The sequence below is a fragment of the Myotis brandtii genome, unplaced genomic scaffold (genome assembly GCF_000412655.1).
Source record: "Myotis brandtii unplaced genomic scaffold, ASM41265v1 scaffold583, whole genome shotgun sequence".
Classification (NCBI taxonomy): domain Eukaryota; kingdom Metazoa; phylum Chordata; class Mammalia; order Chiroptera; family Vespertilionidae; genus Myotis; species Myotis brandtii.
Window position 1 is genome coordinate 1,307,499 of NW_005370191.1, and position 18,722 is coordinate 1,326,220.

The 18,722-nt window shown below is 44.0% G+C and overlaps 1 protein-coding gene across 2 annotated transcripts in view; it reads left to right on the forward strand.

The window, feature by feature from the left end:
• CUX1 (cut-like homeobox 1) overlaps window positions 1–18,722 on the forward strand; it is a 339,346-nt gene that overhangs the window by 219,698 nt on the left and 100,926 nt on the right. For both annotated transcript variants that reach the window (XM_014550122.1, XM_014550123.1), the window contains exon 9: window positions 17,179–17,227. In XM_014550122.1, coding sequence (XP_014405608.1) covers window positions 17,179–17,227 — 49 coding nt within the window. The remainder of the gene's footprint in view (window positions 1–17,178; window positions 17,228–18,722) is intronic.

Genomic DNA, 18,722 nt, shown 5'->3' on the forward strand with positions numbered 1-18,722 from the left:
ATATGTGAATATATACTAGAGGCCCGGTGCACAAAATTCTTGCAGGGGGGATGGTCCCTCAGCCCGACCTGCACCCTCTCCAATCCAGGAGCCCTCAGGGGCTGTCCTACTGATGGCTTAGGCCCGCTCCCCGTGGTTCTCTGCTCTCTGCGGGACCTGCCTGCTCCACACCACGGCGATGGGCAAGCAGGCCCTGCTGGGTGCTGCCTGCAGGCCTTGCTTGCCTACTCCCGGGTCGCCGCGGCAACGGCCAAGCAGGCCCTGCTGGATTCTGGCTGCAGGCTGCGCTTGCCTGCTGGGCTCACGTTGCCCGGGCAACGCTACTAGCATCCCACCCCGGCTGCTATGGGCTCCGCCATCTTTGTCGCAGTGTGATGGTTAATTTGCATATTACTCTTTTATTACATAGGAGATACACACACGCGCGCACACGCTAGTGGCCCAGTGCACGAATTCGTGCACCTTGAAAGGAACTGTGGGCCACGAGGCTGTGGTGGGCACAGGGGTGGGTCTCGGCCCATTCTCCACAGCCCCTCCGCCATGGCCCCGGTCCCCTGTCTGCCAGCAGCCCTGCTCCTGCTGCCTCCACTCCCATGCCTGCACTCCCACGTGCCGATGGCACCGGCCCTGCTCACACCTGCTGCAGCACAGAGTGATTGGGGCCGGTGCCAGCAGCGGGTGCAAGTGGGGCCAGAGCCATTAGCAGGTGCGAGCAGCGGCTCCAGCGCCAGCAGCAGGTGCAAGCAGGGCCAGTGCCGGCAGCAGGTGTGAGCGCTGGGCGGGACCATGGCATGCAGGAGCAAAGGATTTTCAGTAACCACCAGAGGCTCGCCCCGATGACAGCGACCAGAGCCCCGCCTTGGTCTGGTGCCCCCACTCACCTGCTCCACCATCCCACCACAGCCGACACCCACCATGTTTGGCACGTGGCCCCTGGTGGTCAGTGCACATCATAGCGACCGGTTGTTTGGTTGTTCTGCCACTCGGTCTATTTGCATATTAGCCTTTTATTATATAGGATGATAGGCCCTATCAATCCCATTATTAATCATTTTTAATATGGTCTCAATAATGAAAAGTGGTCTTTCCTTCCGAATCCATTTTCTTATTTTTTATGATTTATTATATCTTTAACCTGTCTGGAATTTATGATAACATATAAGGTAAGGTATGTATCTATATATTATTCTTCACATAAATGTCCAGTTTGCCCAAAAGCATTTATGATTTCTTCCTTTACTATTTTACATTTGACATAAGGTGTAAATAATTACATATATCTCTGGATTTCTCTCTGGAATTTCATTCCATTGATCTAACTTTACATTTTAGTAAGTATCATACTATTTTGGTAATCTCTCTTTGTTTTCTATTTTGGTATCTTGTACAACCAGATAACTTTGTTGGGTTTTTGTTTGTTTGCTTGCTTATTTTACAAAGTAAAAATGCTTTGGTATTTTGGTCACCTGATTTGCCTTTATGCATCTTGTCACCAAGTTTTATAAGTCAACTTGGGAAATAAATTTATATTTATTTATCTTTAATACAACTGCAAATAAAAAAATGTTATCATTAGCTTTTTTTGCCACTAGCATTTTATAATTTAATTTTCTATAGCTGGAATTTATACCATGTTATTTTAATTCCTGCATGTTTAATATTTATGACCTTTATATAGATAAGATAGATATTATATTTCATTTTCTAGATATTTATTATTGCTACATGGGAGTTTATTGCTTTCATGTCTTTACCAAAAATATGGGTCTTTGCTGAATTCATGGGTCATTTTTGCTCATGTGAAACTCTTGGATTTGGTGAGCATGAGACCATATTTCCTACAAGTAATGGATTTGGCTCTTTTGTGACAGCCAGAACATCTGATCCTCTTCTTTCACTCCTGTTTTTATTTTTATTTCTATTAATTTATTGTTGACAGTATTACAGATGTCCCCCACTTTTCCCCCTTTACCCCTCATCCACCCTGCTCCCACCCCACTTCAGGCCTTTAGCTGTCTGTTGTCTGTGTCTATGGGCTCCCGCCCTCCCCCCGCCCTCTCTCTGAGATCTGTCCATTTGTTCCATGCTTCCATGTTTATGGTCCTGTTTTGTTCGTCATTTTATTTTGTTCATTAGATTCCACAAATAAGTGGGATCATGTGATATGTGTCTTTCTCTGACTGGCTTATTTTGCTTAGCATAGTAATCTCCAAGTCCACCCTGCCTGAAAGGGTAAGAGATCCTTCTTTTTCTATTGCTGCATAGTATTCCATGATGTAAATGTACCACAGTTTTTTATCCACTCATCTACTGATGGGCACTTGGGCTGTTTCCAGATCTTAGCTATTATAAATTGTGCTGCTATGAACAAAGGGGTGCATATATTCTTTCTGATTGGTGTTTTGGGATTCTTAGGATATATTCCCAGAAGTGGGATTGCTGGGTCAAACAGCAGTTCCATTTTTTATTTTTTTGAGGAAACCCCACGCTGTTTTCCATAGTGGCTGCACCAGTCTGCATTCCTACCAGCAGTGTACTAAGGGTTACCTTTTCTCCACATCCTCTCCAGCACTTGTTGTTTGTTTATTATTGATAGTAGTCATTCTGGTAGGTATGAAATGAAACCTCATGTGGTTTTAATTTGCATCTCTCTGATGATTAGTGACATTGAACATCTTTTCATATGTCTGTTGGCCATCTGTGGTGTCCACTTTGGAGAAGTGTCTATTCAAGTCCTTTGCCCATTTTTTAATTGGATTATTTGTCTTCCTCTTGTTGAGTTGTATGAGTTCCTTATATATTTTGGAAATTAACCTCTTATCAGATAAATCATTGGTGAATATGTTCTCACTCCTGTTTTTTAAAAAAAGCATCTCTCTTGTTTCTCTGTGAAAAATAATGGTGGTTCTAAGTGTCTGTCCTGTTCCTGTAACCAAGCACTCTTGTCATTCCCCCCATTTAAATTCAACTGCAGCCTGATTTTCAGATTCCATGTGATTGGAACCCCTTAAACTCTCATGTTCTCCGAGTGGTGTAGCATGTTTTCTAGTAGGATTATACTTCTGTATATTGCATTTCTTTTTACTTTTGTATTACTTATCTTATAAATTTTCTTGCCTTGGGATTTAAGACAACTTCAAGCTTGCTATGCTTTATTATTTACTGTGCCTCTTACTATGACTTATTTCTCCATAATGTTGTTTTGCTATATATTATATTGTCTAGTATGGCTTAAAACCTTACCTTAGCCTTTTAAAAAATCAAGTCAATCTTTGCCTTTGAAGTGTGTTTCTACTACATTTTGTTAGATTTAAGGTTTTCTTCAAATAATGCATTTTATTTTTATAGGTGAATTTGGCTTGGTTACATTTACTGATATAACTCTTCTCTTAACCTATGTTTTTCTTCATTGTTGATACCTTTCTTCTAATTCACAGTATCTCTGTCATAAACTTTCTGATCTATTTAAGGAATACAGACCAAAAGGATTAATTGACTCTGACTCTGCTGATTCTCCAGTCCAGCCCTGCCCTGTCTCCTCTCCTTACTGAAACTCACTGTCAGATGCAGAACCATTGAGCCCTCTGACATCTTTAAAGAAACCATGGATTTATTTTAAATTCCCTCACCATAATGTACTGTTAATACATTATATGTCAAGCATAGCAACAAGTTACACTTCCTTATACTTTTTTTTAATCCTCACCCAAGGATGTGTTTTTTGATTTGAAAGAGAGAGAGCGAGAGACAAAGACAAAGAGAGGTGAGAGAGAACATCGATTGGTTGCCCTGCATACATGCCTGACTGGGGTTTGAACCTGAAACTTGGATATGTGCCCTGACTGGGAATCGAACCTGCAACCTTTCAGTGTACAGGACAATGCTCCAACTAACTGAGCCACACCAGCCAGGGCTTCCTTACTTTTTTTTTTTGAGAATTTTTGTAAGAGTTTATTTGAGCCCTGGCTGGCATGCTCACTGGTTAGAGCGTCAGCCCACAGACCGAAGGGTTGCAGGTTTGATCCCCGGCATGTGCAGGGAGCAACCAGTTGGTGTATCTCTCTCTCTTATCAATGTTTCTCTCTAACCCCCTCCTCCATCCCGTTCACTCTCTCTAAAAATCAATGGAAAAAATATCCTCTGGTGAGGATTTTTTTTAAAAAAAGTTCATTTGAGACAAAACTGAAAATAATTGTTGTGGAGCAATATCTCAAATGTTCTCTTCCCTATGTTATTAACCTTGCCACTTCCCCACCCTCTTCAATGAGACCCAGTGCTTTATAGAATACTCTGAACCTACAAATTCCCGCTGGTGAATTCAAGTTATTTGGATTGTCCAATAATTTCTCCTGCCTTCACAAAACATCTACTGTTTAGCAGGATCATTAACTAGTGATGAGTTCTTTATTCCCTAGCATATGGTAAATATATTTTACACACTTGAGGTATGCTGTGTAGATCCTAATGGGTGGCACACGTAGACTAAGACGTCCTTGAACTTTTACTAAACTGAGAAATGTATTGCCTGGGTATCCGGAGTCCTTCTCTAGGGGTTAAACCTGGGGAGTACCCTCTCCTGTCATTTGAAAAGTGACGGAATCCAGTTTCCTCTCCAGAATTGCAACATTATACGTCGATAATCACAAGCAGGCTGAGCTCTAAGGCAGTTATCTGCTATATGTGTCTTCCCAACGGAGGGGCATCAAGATGGTATCAGCTAACATGTTCCAGCCATGAACATATGAAAGAGGGTTTGGCTTGTTCAGTGAGTTGAATTCTCCCAAAATGAATTCTGTAATAAAACCAAGAAGGTGGTTTGTTTAACTTAAACTTTTCATCACACCTGTCTCCAAAAAGTATTCTAGGTGGCTTAATACAAGGCACAGACTCAGTAGGATTCCTAGAGATGGATCCTGGGAGTTCAAAGGTAGAGCTCCATAAGGAAGATACTTTGAAGGTTTGGGTTTGAATAGAAAGCTCAACTACTTAATAACCTGATGTGACTAAGACATTCCATACATAGGGTTTTTAAAGAGAGCTATATTACTATGCTGCCCTGATGTACTTACTGTTTGCTTGGCTACGAGGGAAAACTTGATGTTGCAATTAACCTTTCTATTTTTTTCCCTCTGTCTGAGTATTGTGAACTTCCTTTGTGGTATTTTAGTGATCAGACAGGATGGAGGGTGTTCTTAAAGATTCATGGCCAAGTCGGATGATGTCAGAATGAAGGGAAGGGATGGTCTTTATGGGGCCAGCAAGTCTGGCCCCGTCTGAATTGTTTGTCTAACACTTCACAAGTAGAATAGGAACCACTGAATTATTCATTTTCAAGTTGCCCTAAAAAAGGCACTTACGCTGCCGAAATGCAGACTTTTGGTGCCAGTGAGAGGAAGAGGAAGGATGCTGTCTTTCCTCTGAATGTGCTGCTGCCCTCACTGCCTTGTTCTCCAGTTTCACTTCCCAGCCTGCAGGGTGAAGGAAACCACCAGCTCACTAAGTGCAGGGCCATGGTGGGGGCGGGAGATTGTGGGCAAATACAATGAGGGCCTCAGAAGCCACAGGTGAGCTGAGCATTTAATTTGCTGGAGAAAGTCCAGGTGGAGGGGAAGGAGCTTTAGGTTTATGGGGAGCTGTGTAGTCAGAAAACCTCTGGGCGTGGGTGTGGGTGTGGGTGTGAGTGTGGGTGTGGGTGTGGCGGGAGAACAGCCTGAGTCTGTAGACAGGGGCCCAGGGCCCAGGAAGTCGCCTTGGGCTTGGGTTTGGGCTTGGGCTTGGGCTTGGAGGTAAGGAGGAGAAGGGAGCTGAGAGTAGTAATAACTGGTATGCAATCAGAGATCTTTTTTTATTCTTAGTGTTAGCTGCTCTGTCACTAAACCTTTTCTTAACAGTTCCTACCAAGTAGTACTTAGGGGAGAAAGGGAGTAATTAGAATCCCTTACATTTAGAAGGGAAAAGCAGGGTTCTTACGCTACACCAGCTGCTCATGGTGGCCTTGAGCTTCTTTGACACTACTCCTCCCTGGGCCTCAGTTTCCCCACCTATGATACCTGAGCAGATTCTCAGGGAACGCCAGGGGCGCAGCCTCTGCACGCTGCAGGAGACGGTGAGAGACACAGGTGCGATGCTAGGAATCATATGATTCTCTTGCACAGTCGGTCACTTGATCAGCACCTGTTGGCTGTGGGCAGGGTGTTTACAGGGTAAAGCAAACAGAGGAAGGGAAACAAAATCTGAAAGGCGCTTCCAAGAGAGTGAACACGCAAACCAGGCAAGCCGTGCTCCAACCTCTGGAAGGATGTGCTGACAAATTGTACACTAAATTCGTGAAGGAGACTTTAAATACGTATATATTTATAAATGGTATAACAGCAGCCCTGCCAAAACCTTTTCTTAAATGTAATGAAGCAGCAAGCTCAGTCCTGCTGGTGCTGTTCTCAGCCCAAGTTTTTGGCACAGTCTGTGCGGGCTCCCTGGGCACAGAGGCCCTTGGTGAAAGGTGGGAGGGCCTCAGTTTCCTCCATTGCCCACGTGGAAGCAGCTCCTGAAACCCCTTTTCTTGTGGGATGAAGGATGGGACGTGAGTGTCCCCTCCAGAATCCTTTTTCCTCCCGTACTCTGTTCTCTGCAAACAATCTTTTTCTATATCAAAGAAAAACACCCACATGTGATTTTTCAATCACATTCTTCTTACAGAGAGGTGCTTTTCATGTATACTTTTTCCTCCCCTTTGATGAGTGGGTAAATTGATATTCAGAGAGGTTAACTGTCTTGACTAAAATTTGTCAAGTACCGAGTCTCAGGCAGAGCTGGACTTCCAGCACCGGACGCCCCTCTCTAATCGGTATTCCTTCCCAGAGGCCTCACTGCAGCCTCCTCCCAGGCACTGTTCTGCTCATCACCTCATTTCTGTGCAGACAGAGTACAGCAGTCAGCATCAGCACAGACTAGATAGTTGACGCATGGTGATAGAAGGATGCAAAACTACTGTGATGGCCTTTGCTTTTGTTTTTATCATCTCATACTTTTTTGTTTGCTTTTTATTATGTTAAATTTCCAACATACAATAGAGGGCAGGATCCCAGGTGCCCCTTTGCGGTTCCTGCCATTTCATGCATAGCTGATCCTGTCTCACCTGTCCCCTCCCCACCTCAGTTTTACCTTGAAGCTACTTTCAGAATCCTTTCATTTTACCTCTGAATGTTCTAGCATGTGGATCTTCACAATAAGACTCTTCCTTTTTAATATAGCCATAATACTATTATCACGTCAAAAACTAATTTCTTAATATCATCAATATTTAAATTTCTAACCACCCCTACACATCATAAATGATTTTATTTTTTAATTTGTTCAAATCAGAAGCCCTGGCCGGGTGGCTTAGTTGGTAGGAGTGTCATCCTTACACCAAAAGGTTGTGGGTTTGATCCCTGGTCTGGCTGCATACCGGAGGCAACCAGTTGATGTTTCTCTCTCTCCCTTGCTCTCTCTCTAAAAATCAATTTTAAAAAAAAAACATATCCTCAGGTGAGGATTTAAAAAAAAAAATAAATTTGTTCAAATCAGGATCCAGGCAAAATTCACATATTGTAATTGGTTGGTATGCCTTTAAGTCCCATTCATTTTAAAGATTCCTCTCCATCTCTCTTTCTTTTCTTTGTGATTTATTTGTGTATGAAACTGGTTCATTTGTCCTGAAGAGTTTCCCACAGTCTGGGTTGTGCCAACAGCATCCCAAGATGTAGTTGAGCATGTTCCTCTGTCCTCTGTGATTCCTGTAAGTTTGTAGTTGCATCTAGAGGCCTGATCAGATTTAGCCGGGAAATTTTTGGCAAAGGCCACTTCATGGTTGGTTATGGTTATCTTCTAATGGTCTCAGGTGTTGAAAATCAGCTCTGACCAGAAGAGAAAGTCTTGATTTTCACATGCGGCAATAATAATGAATATGCGCATGGGTCTTTGTGGTTTACAAAGTCCTATTCCCCTCCATCAATGTTCTTATTTTGTCCTCATGCCAGTTTCTTTGAGAAAAATTGTTTTACTCCTCCCATGCACGTGGCTATCTAGCTCTAAGGTCTGCTCAAGGTCAGACGACTAAAAGGCACTGGGGGGGGATTCAGGTCTGTTTGCTCTGCAAGCCATGCTCTTGTGGTTCTCTTGACCAATAGTCACCAACCAATGGTCCACGGACCACTGGCGGTCCCTGAGGTCCAAAAGGTTGGCGACCGCTGCTCTAGCCCACAATTTCCTTAATTTCACCTCCAGTCACTCCATCCTACTTGTTACCCTGAGGCACTTGATTTATGGAAAGAATAAGATTTTCACATCTAACTTTCACCTCGTTTTTAGAGCAGCAGTGTTAGAACTATGGAGAAATGGCAAGAAGCATCTAAAGATTAACCCAGACACTTAACCCAAAAGGCTTTGGGTGGTCTCAGTAGCAAAATGAATTATGCAATCTCATGAGCTCATTCTCTGGCCACAGCTGTCCCATGTCCCTGACTAGGGAATACTGAGGCCTGAGTGACGGTCACAGGCTCAGACTGAGGGTCATATTCTGGTGAGTGACTGGCCTCCTGGAGCAGCCCTGCTGGTTGGCACATGGGGAAAGTTAACTCATGTGGGCTGTCGAAGACAACTTCATTGTCAGCTAGACTCAGATAAACTAAAGGAGGATATTATTTATATCATTTCATGTAAATAAGTCAGCTAAATAAATAGCTAGGCAAAGAGAGAAATATATTTTCTTATTTGAGATTGAAAAGATCAGAGTTAACTAAAATTGATTTTAATTGTTACTGTTGTATCTTTTAAATTGGCATAAAAATGAACAAATTGTGGTTAATTTCTGAGCAGGTAAAAGTGACATCCTGGCCATTTAACTGTCTCTTGACACGGTTTCATTTCCAACAAGAATAAAAACCATAATTTCCAGAAGGTTTTCCCTACGGGTCAAGCTCTCCCACTGTCTTGCTACCCAGGCCCTGGTGTGATCAGGGAGGGGTGGGTCCACTCTGGAGTGACATGTTAAATGGGGGGCTTGGAAGGATGCCACACAGCTTCACCTCTGCCCTCCACCCCTAACAACACAGAGGTGCCTTAACCCGGGTGGGAAATGAAAGACAGGACTGGTCATACAGATGAGGGTTGTCAAGAAAACCTTTCCCCAAATAATGGTTGCTCCTCCTCACCTCCCTCCTAACCTTCTCAATCAGAGTTTGCTGAGACCTAGTTTGTGTCCAGCTCTGTGTGAGGCATGAGGATAACAGGTGAGCCAGGCCAACTGCCCTGCCCTCCAGGACCTCACATTTGAACAAAAGGAAGCCTAACTCTTGGTCTTTAAAATACTTTTTTTCCCCCTAAGGCAGTTGTTGCCTTCCCTTTCAAAGGCTGTTAAAAGTGGTAAGAAAAGTGAATCATTTTCCTTCTGCAAAAACAACTTAGAGACTCTTTCCTTAAAAGTCATATTTACAATTTGACAAAATACCCCTGCCCACTTTTTGCTCTTTAAAATACCAGACAGTGAATTGTTGCTTGTCCAGAGCAGAGTGGACTTCGGGTAGCACAGATGTTAGTTTGCATATTTGATTAACCAGTATTTAATGGGCACCTGCTTTGTTCTCTGGGATTATAGCAGTAAATCAACAAGTAATCAATATACAAACAAGACTTTGAGACAGGAATAATAGTGCAATAAAAATAAAGCGAGTGGATGATGGGGAGTGAGGCTGCCAGGAGACCTTTCAGAGGATGGCCATGAGAGCTGAGACCTGGATGGTGACAGCAGCTGCCGTGGAGACCTCAACAGAGAGGTGGCCATGGGGGCAAGCATGGTGGCTTCAGGGAACAGAGTAGGACTCAAGAGACTGTGAAGAATGTTGATTGAGCTACAGAAGGAAATTTACACAGGATGCGTATTACTAATAGGCTGTAAAAAAAAACACATCTGCAAGAAACAAAATGAACCTCAGTACAATGGCTCTGATGAGAAAGCAGTTCTGCACTTAGGTTTCTTTGTTGGGAAGGCTCGATTGTTTGACACGTGGGAAATCAAGCTGGAAAAGGAGGTGTTTAGGGGAGGTCATTCTGTAATCAGCTGTTGACCCTCTGCTTCCTGCAGAATCCTGGCCCACAGTGAGGATGAGAGGATCTTGACTCAAAAGCACTTTGGGTCTGACTGGGAGAGAGGGAGCCAAAAGAAGTTGCTGGAATCCACCAGCCCATCTAAGGCAGACTGGACTTGAACACTAACCCCGCTGGGAATGCATCCGAGGGAAGGATTAGTCCATGCCAAAGAGGCCACAGACCTCATGGGAGAGGAAGTGTTGAGAGATGCAGGCGGGGCTGGTGGAGGCAGCCTTGAGGAGCTCCCCCGGGTGCAGACACCAAAGGGCTGGCCTGCCAGGCAGTGGGATTTAAATTGTACAGGTGGGATAGAGGTGTAGGGTTTTTTTAAGAGTAATATTGTCAAATCTGTGATAGCTCACTTTGTCTACAAAGAGAAGGAAATGCTATAAAAAGTGTTTTGTATGACTTCACCTGACAAAGATAAGACAAATAAGGTCAATCCCATATATAAATATTTATGAAAAAATACTAAATAAAATATTAGCAAATAGAATTCAAGAGGACAATAAATGTGTAATACACCACAACCAAACGGGAGCAGATAACTGTCTGTATAATTTACCACTTTAGTGGGTCAGAGGAGAAAAACCATTTAATTAGCTCCATAAATGCTTAAAAGGTACTTAATGAGATCAATATCCATCTTTTATTAAAGAGTCTTAATAAAATAGGAACAGTTGGATATTTCATTAACAAAATAGGAACATAGATATTGAAAGTCCAAAATCAGGAACATGCTTAACGGTGAAATTTCCGATGCGTCGCCATGAAAGCCAGACATCAGGCCGGGATCCCCTCTGTCACTCTTGCTGTGATGTGGTCTGGAAGAGCTGATCAATGCCATCATCCCGGAGAAAGAAATCGGAGGCATAAAAGGGGCAGGAAGAGACCAGCCTGTCATATGTGCAGATGAGGACACAGGGTATCATGAAAGCCCAAGAGAGCACCCACAAAGCTGTTACAAGTTTAAAGGCACCCACCATGGTGTGATTTCTTTGTTTAGAACAGGGGTGGGCAAACTTTTTGACTCGAGGGCCACAATGGGTTCTTAAACTGGACCGGAGGGCCGGAACAAAAGCATGGATGGAGTGTTTGTGTGAACTAATATAAATTCAAAGTAAACATCATTAAAAAAAAGGGTACGGTTTTTTTTTTTTTAGTTTTATTCATTCCAACCAGTTGCCCACGGCTGGTCTAGAAGGTGTTGCTCTCTCAGCCCCGCTATTCTCTGCCCAACAAACTTGTCTTCATCCTCCAGATGCAGACCATGCCTTTCCTCCACGACACTCTCCCTCCTCATGTTTGCAAAGCCCTTAGGATGTGCAGATGTACGGTTAGTGAACTAGTAATAAGGCAAATACCAGTGCTACTAAGTAAGCAGTGCTGTCTCCACTTGGGACATTTGCTTCCCCATCAGCTGTGGCACATAGTAGGTGCTCAGTAGGATTGAGCAGAGACTGCCCCTCCATCCCCGGCCTAGTCTGTGACCCACACCCATGGGGTGGTTCAGTGCCTGTGCACAAGGAGGGCACAGTGCCACCTCCTCCGGGTACAGTCCTGTCTGGCTCTCGCATGTGACTCAGACCAACCTTTCCTTGCGGTGAGATCAGACTTCTGCACTGTGCCCAGCTCCTCATCTGTGTGCCCAGGCGGGGACAGAGAGAGATGGCCTTTCCTGAGGACGCCCACCCCCATTAAGGGGTTCTAGACCCACAGCCAAGAAACCTTCCTCAGTGCCTGACCCTCTGGCCACCTCCTTTTCCTAGTGCTCTTTCTGATGCTGGTCCAGTGAGCCCACTGTGTCTCCTCCACCTCCTTTTACTAAGAGAGCCTGGGCTGGTGTGTAACTTGTCAGGAAAGCGGTCACCTTCCTGACAGCTGAGGCCGTCAAACGCAGCATCCAGGTGGAAGGGGGAGACTTCACTTTATTACACATACGGGAGCTTTTTGTCTTTTAATTTTTAAAACGGAAGATTAATCGTTAGCTATTTCTTCTTTTGATGCTCAAGAACTTTATAATCTAGTATTGAGACTTTCAACTTGGGTCCAAGAAGACACACTGATCTTTGAAGGCCGCCAAGGACACTTCTCTAACTGCCTGTAGATGTACTTGGTCTAACAGATCCTGATGACAGTATGAGTGTTTGGGTATTGAAATATGCACCAGCCTTGCCTTGGTGCCATCCCTTAGCACTTGGGGGGCTAGTGTAAAAGTAAACACAGAGTTCCCAGTGTGGATATAATCTCCCTTCCATCCACCTTGACCACGTCCTTTGGAGTTCCTCATAAAAATTGCGTGTTAGTGCAGAGAATACCCTGAAATGATCCGTAGGAAACTGACTGGATAAACCAAATATTCTAGGCCAAGCTGAAATTACTCGCTCTTTGAAGTCGGAGTGGAACGTAATGCTGTGCAGGTTAATAGATCAGTGAGAGCTGTTTTGTCAGCTCGTAAAAAGGTGAGAGAACTAAATTTTTATAATAAATAGTTTTGCTGAGCAAACAATATGTGCTGTTATTATGGACTTTGGAAAATAAATGATTTTAGATTAATGTCAGGCTCCAGATCCTGATGTGGTAGTTGGGCCTTCAAAATGAAAAGAATGAAAAACCTTCAGAATATTGTTGACACTCACTCTATGAAAGCACATGGCATTTAATTCATTACTGCACTTTTCAGATAACATTTATAGTTGTAGTATTAACCTCTGGGCATTTTCGTGTTACTTATTGAGGGCAGTTTGTCTGGGAGCATTCATTTTGTTGGGAGGGCAGGGGCAGCAGTTTGGAGAGGAGTGCTTTGCACAGACTCAGTGGCAGATGTGTTCTAAGATGCGACCAGCACAGACGATCAAAGCCCCCACCATCTCCATCCTCGTCTACAAGTGCCAGTGGCTGCATTTCCCATTTTTAAAACCCCGATCACACTGAAATGTCTTGATAGATATATTTTTGATCTTTTAAAAAGCATGCCCCTTGAAAAATGAATCACAAGCCTACAGACTTTTAAAATCATAGTTCGGCGTTTTCCCTGCCCACTGCTCCATTGTCTCCTCCTGTGGCTTCTGGTCCATTCTGTGAATGGGAGCTGCAGCCCCCCTGGGCCCTGCTGTCATCAGGATACCTGGCGCTGAATAGCCGTGCTTTTTAACAGCAGAGCTCAGTGTTGTCATTATCATTTGAAAGCTTTGGAAATCTGAGAGTTGCTCTTGTAATGAAAGGTAAGTGCAATAGTTGTTATCACATTCAATATTTTGGTCAGTTTAGTGGTTGCTTAGTAACTGAAGTTAAACTGACCACAAGATGGAAAAACTTGAAATTCACTTCCAGGGATTGCCTCAGACTGCTGAGAAGGCACCTTTCTGTTTAATTGTGACTAATTCTTTATAAGGGAATTGAAACCTTTTGGAAATAGTGCATTGTTTTCTGGCTATTAGGCATACTAATGAGTATCCAAAACCACTCACTGTCTGAGGAGGCTCTCAAGCCCATCCAAGTCCCCTAAATCTGGTAGAATTTGTCCCCACGGGTCCCAGCCTTGCTGCCAGCTCTAGGTAAAGCCAGGCCCCTGGGAACCCCTCTCTTCTCTAGCCTCAGCTTGTGTGTGACGCTATACTGGCCCCTTGGCCAATGGCAGAGCCAGGCAAGGATTGAGCAGTGGATAAAAACAGGCAGTCACACCTCTCCCCCTTATCTCCAGATCCAGGATTGGGAATTCCCAGAGAATTAAAGGTGAAACTCTGACCAGAGGATCTTCCTGGTGGAGGAGAGTTATCAATGATTCCTTTGGGTCCTGGGGTCACCCCCCCTCTTCTTTCTTCACTCAGCAAAATACATTGAACACCTGCTGTGTGTCTTTCTCCTTCACGTCATCCTGAGAGAGACAGCAGGGCCTGCCTCTCTGCCAGAAAGAGTAGCGGCACCCCCAAGGAAAGCCGAAGAAAACATCCCTTTGTAGGACAGACCTCCCCCCCCCCGCAAAAAAAAACAACAACAACAGTATGTGTGATCTGACAGGAATACAAAATAAAGCATGAGAAATGCACTCAAGAAAAGAAGGGAAGATAATAGCAACATAAAGCAAAAACAAGGAATAATTTTTTTAAGTGAATGAAGTAGGAATATGTATGAAAAACAGAATAACTAAACTAAGGAACAGAAAAAACAAGGTAAATTACAGGACCAATACAGCTGCAGTTGGGTCAAATTGAAGAACCACCCAAAAGCATCTAGAAAGGATAAGGAAAGGTTGAATGATGTGGAGGACAGAAGTAGATGTACAACCAAATCCAAATAATAGTTCCAAATAAAGCAGAAGAAATATGTCAATGACAGATAAATTAGCCAGAAGTAAAGGAAGATGAAAGTGCTCCAATTCACCATAGCTAAGATCTGGAAACAGCCTAAGTGCCCATCAGTAGATGAATGGATTAGAAAACTGTGGTACATCTACACGATGGAATACTATGCTGCTGTAAAAAAGAAGGAACTCTTACCATTTGCAACAGCATGGATGGAACTGGAGAGCATTATGCTAAGTGAAATAAGCCAGTCAATGAAGGAAAAATACCACATGATCTCACACATTCATGGATAATAGAGACCATTACAAACTTTTGAACAATAATAGATACAGAGGCAGAGCTGCCTCAAACAGATTGTCAAACTGCAGCGGGAAGGCCGGGGAGGGTTGGGGGGCAGGAGGGAAGGGGCCAGGGGATTGTCAAGGGCGGGGGGAAAAAAGGACAGATATGTAATACCCTTTGTAATACTTTAAGCAATAAAAAAATAAATAAATAAATAAAATGGGAAAAAAATAAAATAAAAAAAAAGAAAGTGCTCATTGAGGACCCAACAGGAGTGACTAGGAAAAAACCCTCGCCAAGGCCCACACTCAGGATCTCTGCTCACTCAGCCAGGCCCTTCCCCACCCAGCGGCTGGGTCCTGCAGCCAGTTCCCCTCATCTCCTCAAGAGAGACATGAGACGCCCTGATCGGTTTGGCTCAGTGGATAGAGCGTCGGCCTGCGGACTGAAGGGTCCCAGGTTCGATTCCGGTCAAGGGCATGTACCTTGGTTGCGGGCACATTCCCAGTAGGGCAGTGATGGCGAACCTATGACACACGTGTCAGAGGTGACACGTGAACTCATTTTTTTTATTTTTCTTTGTTAAATGGCATTTAAATATATAAAATAAATATCAAAAATATAAATCTTTGTTTTACTATGGTTGCAAATATCAAAAAATTTCTATATGTGACATGGCACCAGAGTTAAGTTAGGGTTTTTCAAAATGCTGACACCACGCCGAGCAAAGGTTCGCCATCACTACAGTAGGGGGTGTGCAGGAGGCAGCTGATCGATGTTTCTAACTCTCTATTCCTCTCCCTTCCTCTCTGTAAAAAATCAATAAAATATATATATTTTAAAAAAGAGAGAGAGAGAGAGACGTGAGACACCACCTATAGAGTTTTTTCAGGTATTCAACAGCTAAGTGTTTCCATCCTTCTCTTATAAAAACACAGTACTGGCAAGATCTGCAGGAGCCATGTCTATATGTGCCCCTCCCGTCGCCCTGCCCAGGGCCAGGAAACTTGTAGGTGTCGGAAATGTTCATGGCACGAGAGTGAATGAATGAATGATTCCAGTAGCCAGGGAAATTTGCCAGGTATATCTGGACTTTGTAAATACATATGAATAACTGTTTGATTAAAGTACAAAATTGTGTTTAAACGTTATGATTTGCCTTAAGAAGAGTGTGTTCACTTTTTATTTCATCTTGTACCCAGTGGAATTGGCACTTCATCAGCAGGTTGTCAAGATAGCAGCTTTCTGTACTGACTGTCAGGTATCCTTTTCTGTCCTGTTTTAGACCCTTCACACCTTTAATTATTTTTTTATCCTTTGTCGTCATTAGACTATCTTTTCTTTGGCAGAGCAGTTTTTTTGAAATCTTGGAGGTTTCCGTTTCAGATGATGCGGTGAGATGTTTAGTAATTTAAGCTGCCCCCCCCCAACCCACCTCCTTTCACTTAGTATTTTCACCGAAGAGGCCCAGTTGGGGTGTTTGTCTTCCAAAGACACTGCCTTCTTCACGAAGTCATCCTAAAAATAACTTCACTTAACTAGGACATTTTATGAATTGTTTTAGACTTTTCTCAGACCAGTCTGAAAGCAGGATACTATTTCAAACAGATACAATGAGCCTTGAACCCGATCACACACAAGGCATCTGTTACCCCGTCCGAACTGCGGGAAGTTGATAAGATTGCCTCAAATCGCAGCGTGCGGCTAAAGGCTAAAAAAGCTTTGGGTGCAGCAAACAGCAAAACCGACCAGCCAGGGACTGAATATAGAAGTTTGGGGCAGTGATTTGCCGGGGTGCCCAGTTCTAACCTCCCATAGACTTTCGAAATTGACCATACCCTTCTCAATAGGATTCTCAGCATTATTTTCTCTCTCATGATGTTATATGTTGGAACCATATTATTGCCTTCAAATTACTCAAGGAAGTACTTTCAAAACAGGAAAAAAGGGACCTGGAACTCCGTGTGTGTGAGCAGGCCAGATGCTGGTGGTGAACTCAGGTGGTTTGTAGAGCAGACTGCAGAGTCCCCGACCTGCATTCCTATCCTCTCCTCCACTTCTCGTGTTTCTCTCAGTCCTAGCAAACTTCTACTCATCCTTCAAAACCCAGTTCACATGCAATCTCCTCCAAAGCCTTTTCAGATTCCCTCTCCCAAGGAGAATTCATTTCTTGTTTTCCCAGACTACTCTGTTCAGAGTTCTATTCAATCTTTTGGCAGGACACTGTACTTTATCTTTTTATGATTCTCTCCCTGACAAGATCAGGAGCACCTCAAGCGCAGGCCTACCTCCTCCCAGTGAGCAGCGGTGCCCGATCACAGGACTGCATGACTCTTCTCTCCCCCTACACTGGGACTCTACCTGGAATGTGTACCTATAAGTCATTCTGCCAAGTTCAGAACTGTGGGCACCCCGGAGCCTGGCTGGCTACTGACTAACACGCTCTCTTCCTCTCGTCTCCTAGGGCCGATGAAATTGAAATGATCATGACGGACCTTGAAAGAGCAAACCAGGTAGGATGCTTGATGGCTTCAGGGATAAAATCATATTAGCATAGCCATTTGTCATCTTGGAAGATGCTTCTCTCTAAGTTAGAAGCCAGTTATTCTTGTATTTTTTACATACAGCTATCAATGTTAACACTTTTCCTGATGTCATGAGAAATACATGAAAAGTCACAGGCAAAGTCTTTGATGTGACCCAAGCATCCCAGACACCCCCTGGTTGGTGATGGTCCACTGGGAAGTGGCTCATACCCGCCTCTGCCCGTGTGGCAGCCATTATGCTGCAGAGAAGTCTTTATCACTCCCCTCTGCTGGGTGAAGCCACTTGTCTGGAGAGAGCTTTCAGCGGTCAGCCCCCTTTTGGCTGGTACTTAGTTGGCACAGGTGCCTTTCAGGAAGTCCTCAACGGTGTCTGGCACAAAATAGGCACATGGTATTGGTGGCTCTAAATGCTTAGCTGCCTGGAAAATTTGGCCACCTGTAGAACCCCTTCCTTCTCCGAGGACTCCATAGAACAATAAAATATTTTTATTCAGCAAATGGTGCTGCTGCTTTGGAAAGAAAGGGCTCTCCCCATTTATCTTCTCTATTTTTTTAAAAAATATATTTTATTGATTTTTTACAGAGAGGAAGGGAGAGGGATAGAGAGTTAGAAACATCGATGAGAGAGAAACATCGACCAGCTGCCTCCTGCACATCTCCTACTGGGGATGTGCCCGCAACCAACGTACGTGCCCTTGACCGGAATCGAACCCGGGACCTTTCAGTCCGCAGGCCGACGCTCTATCCACTGAGCCAAACCGGTTTCGGCTATCTTCTCTATTTGTGGGAGAAATAGCCAAAGCCATGATGTTCCTCAGCCCTAGACTGCACAGGCCATGGCCTCCCCAACACTCAGTTTGACAGCTGGGCAGCCACAGCACAGGAAAGCATGGTGCTGTGCCTCCATGGCCAGCAAGCACAGCCCCCACAGGGTGAAAGTCCTTTCTGGGTCTATAGTGGATACTTCCCACCTTCCGCAAGCTCCATAGGGTGCCCGCCCCTTGGCTGGCATTGCTTACCCAGACCAATAAAATCATCCTCAACTCTGATTAAAATGTGAAGGTCAGTTTATGCATAAGAATAATCCCAGGATGTGTGAATTTCTTCTTTCTTAACCCTTTGAGTGCCAACCAATATCCTAGGAACTATGCTAAAATTGCCAAGGCATTTTGAGTTAAGGTTTTTAAATTTTTTTTCCCACATAAAGAGTGAACTACTAGCATCTAATAGTGACACTGCAGGAGGAGCGCGATAGCACTCCTGGCACTTTTGGCAAAAGACAGGAGGAGCGCGATCGCACTCCCCGGCACTCTAGGGGTTAAAGGAAAACTTTGTGGGTTCTGTATTGTATCCCCAGAGTGACCACTGAGGACCTTGGGCCTGGCCCATAGAAGGCGCTTAGTAGAGATGCATGGAATGAAGCACCTGAGATAGCGTTACCACATGTAGTTATCCTGGTAAT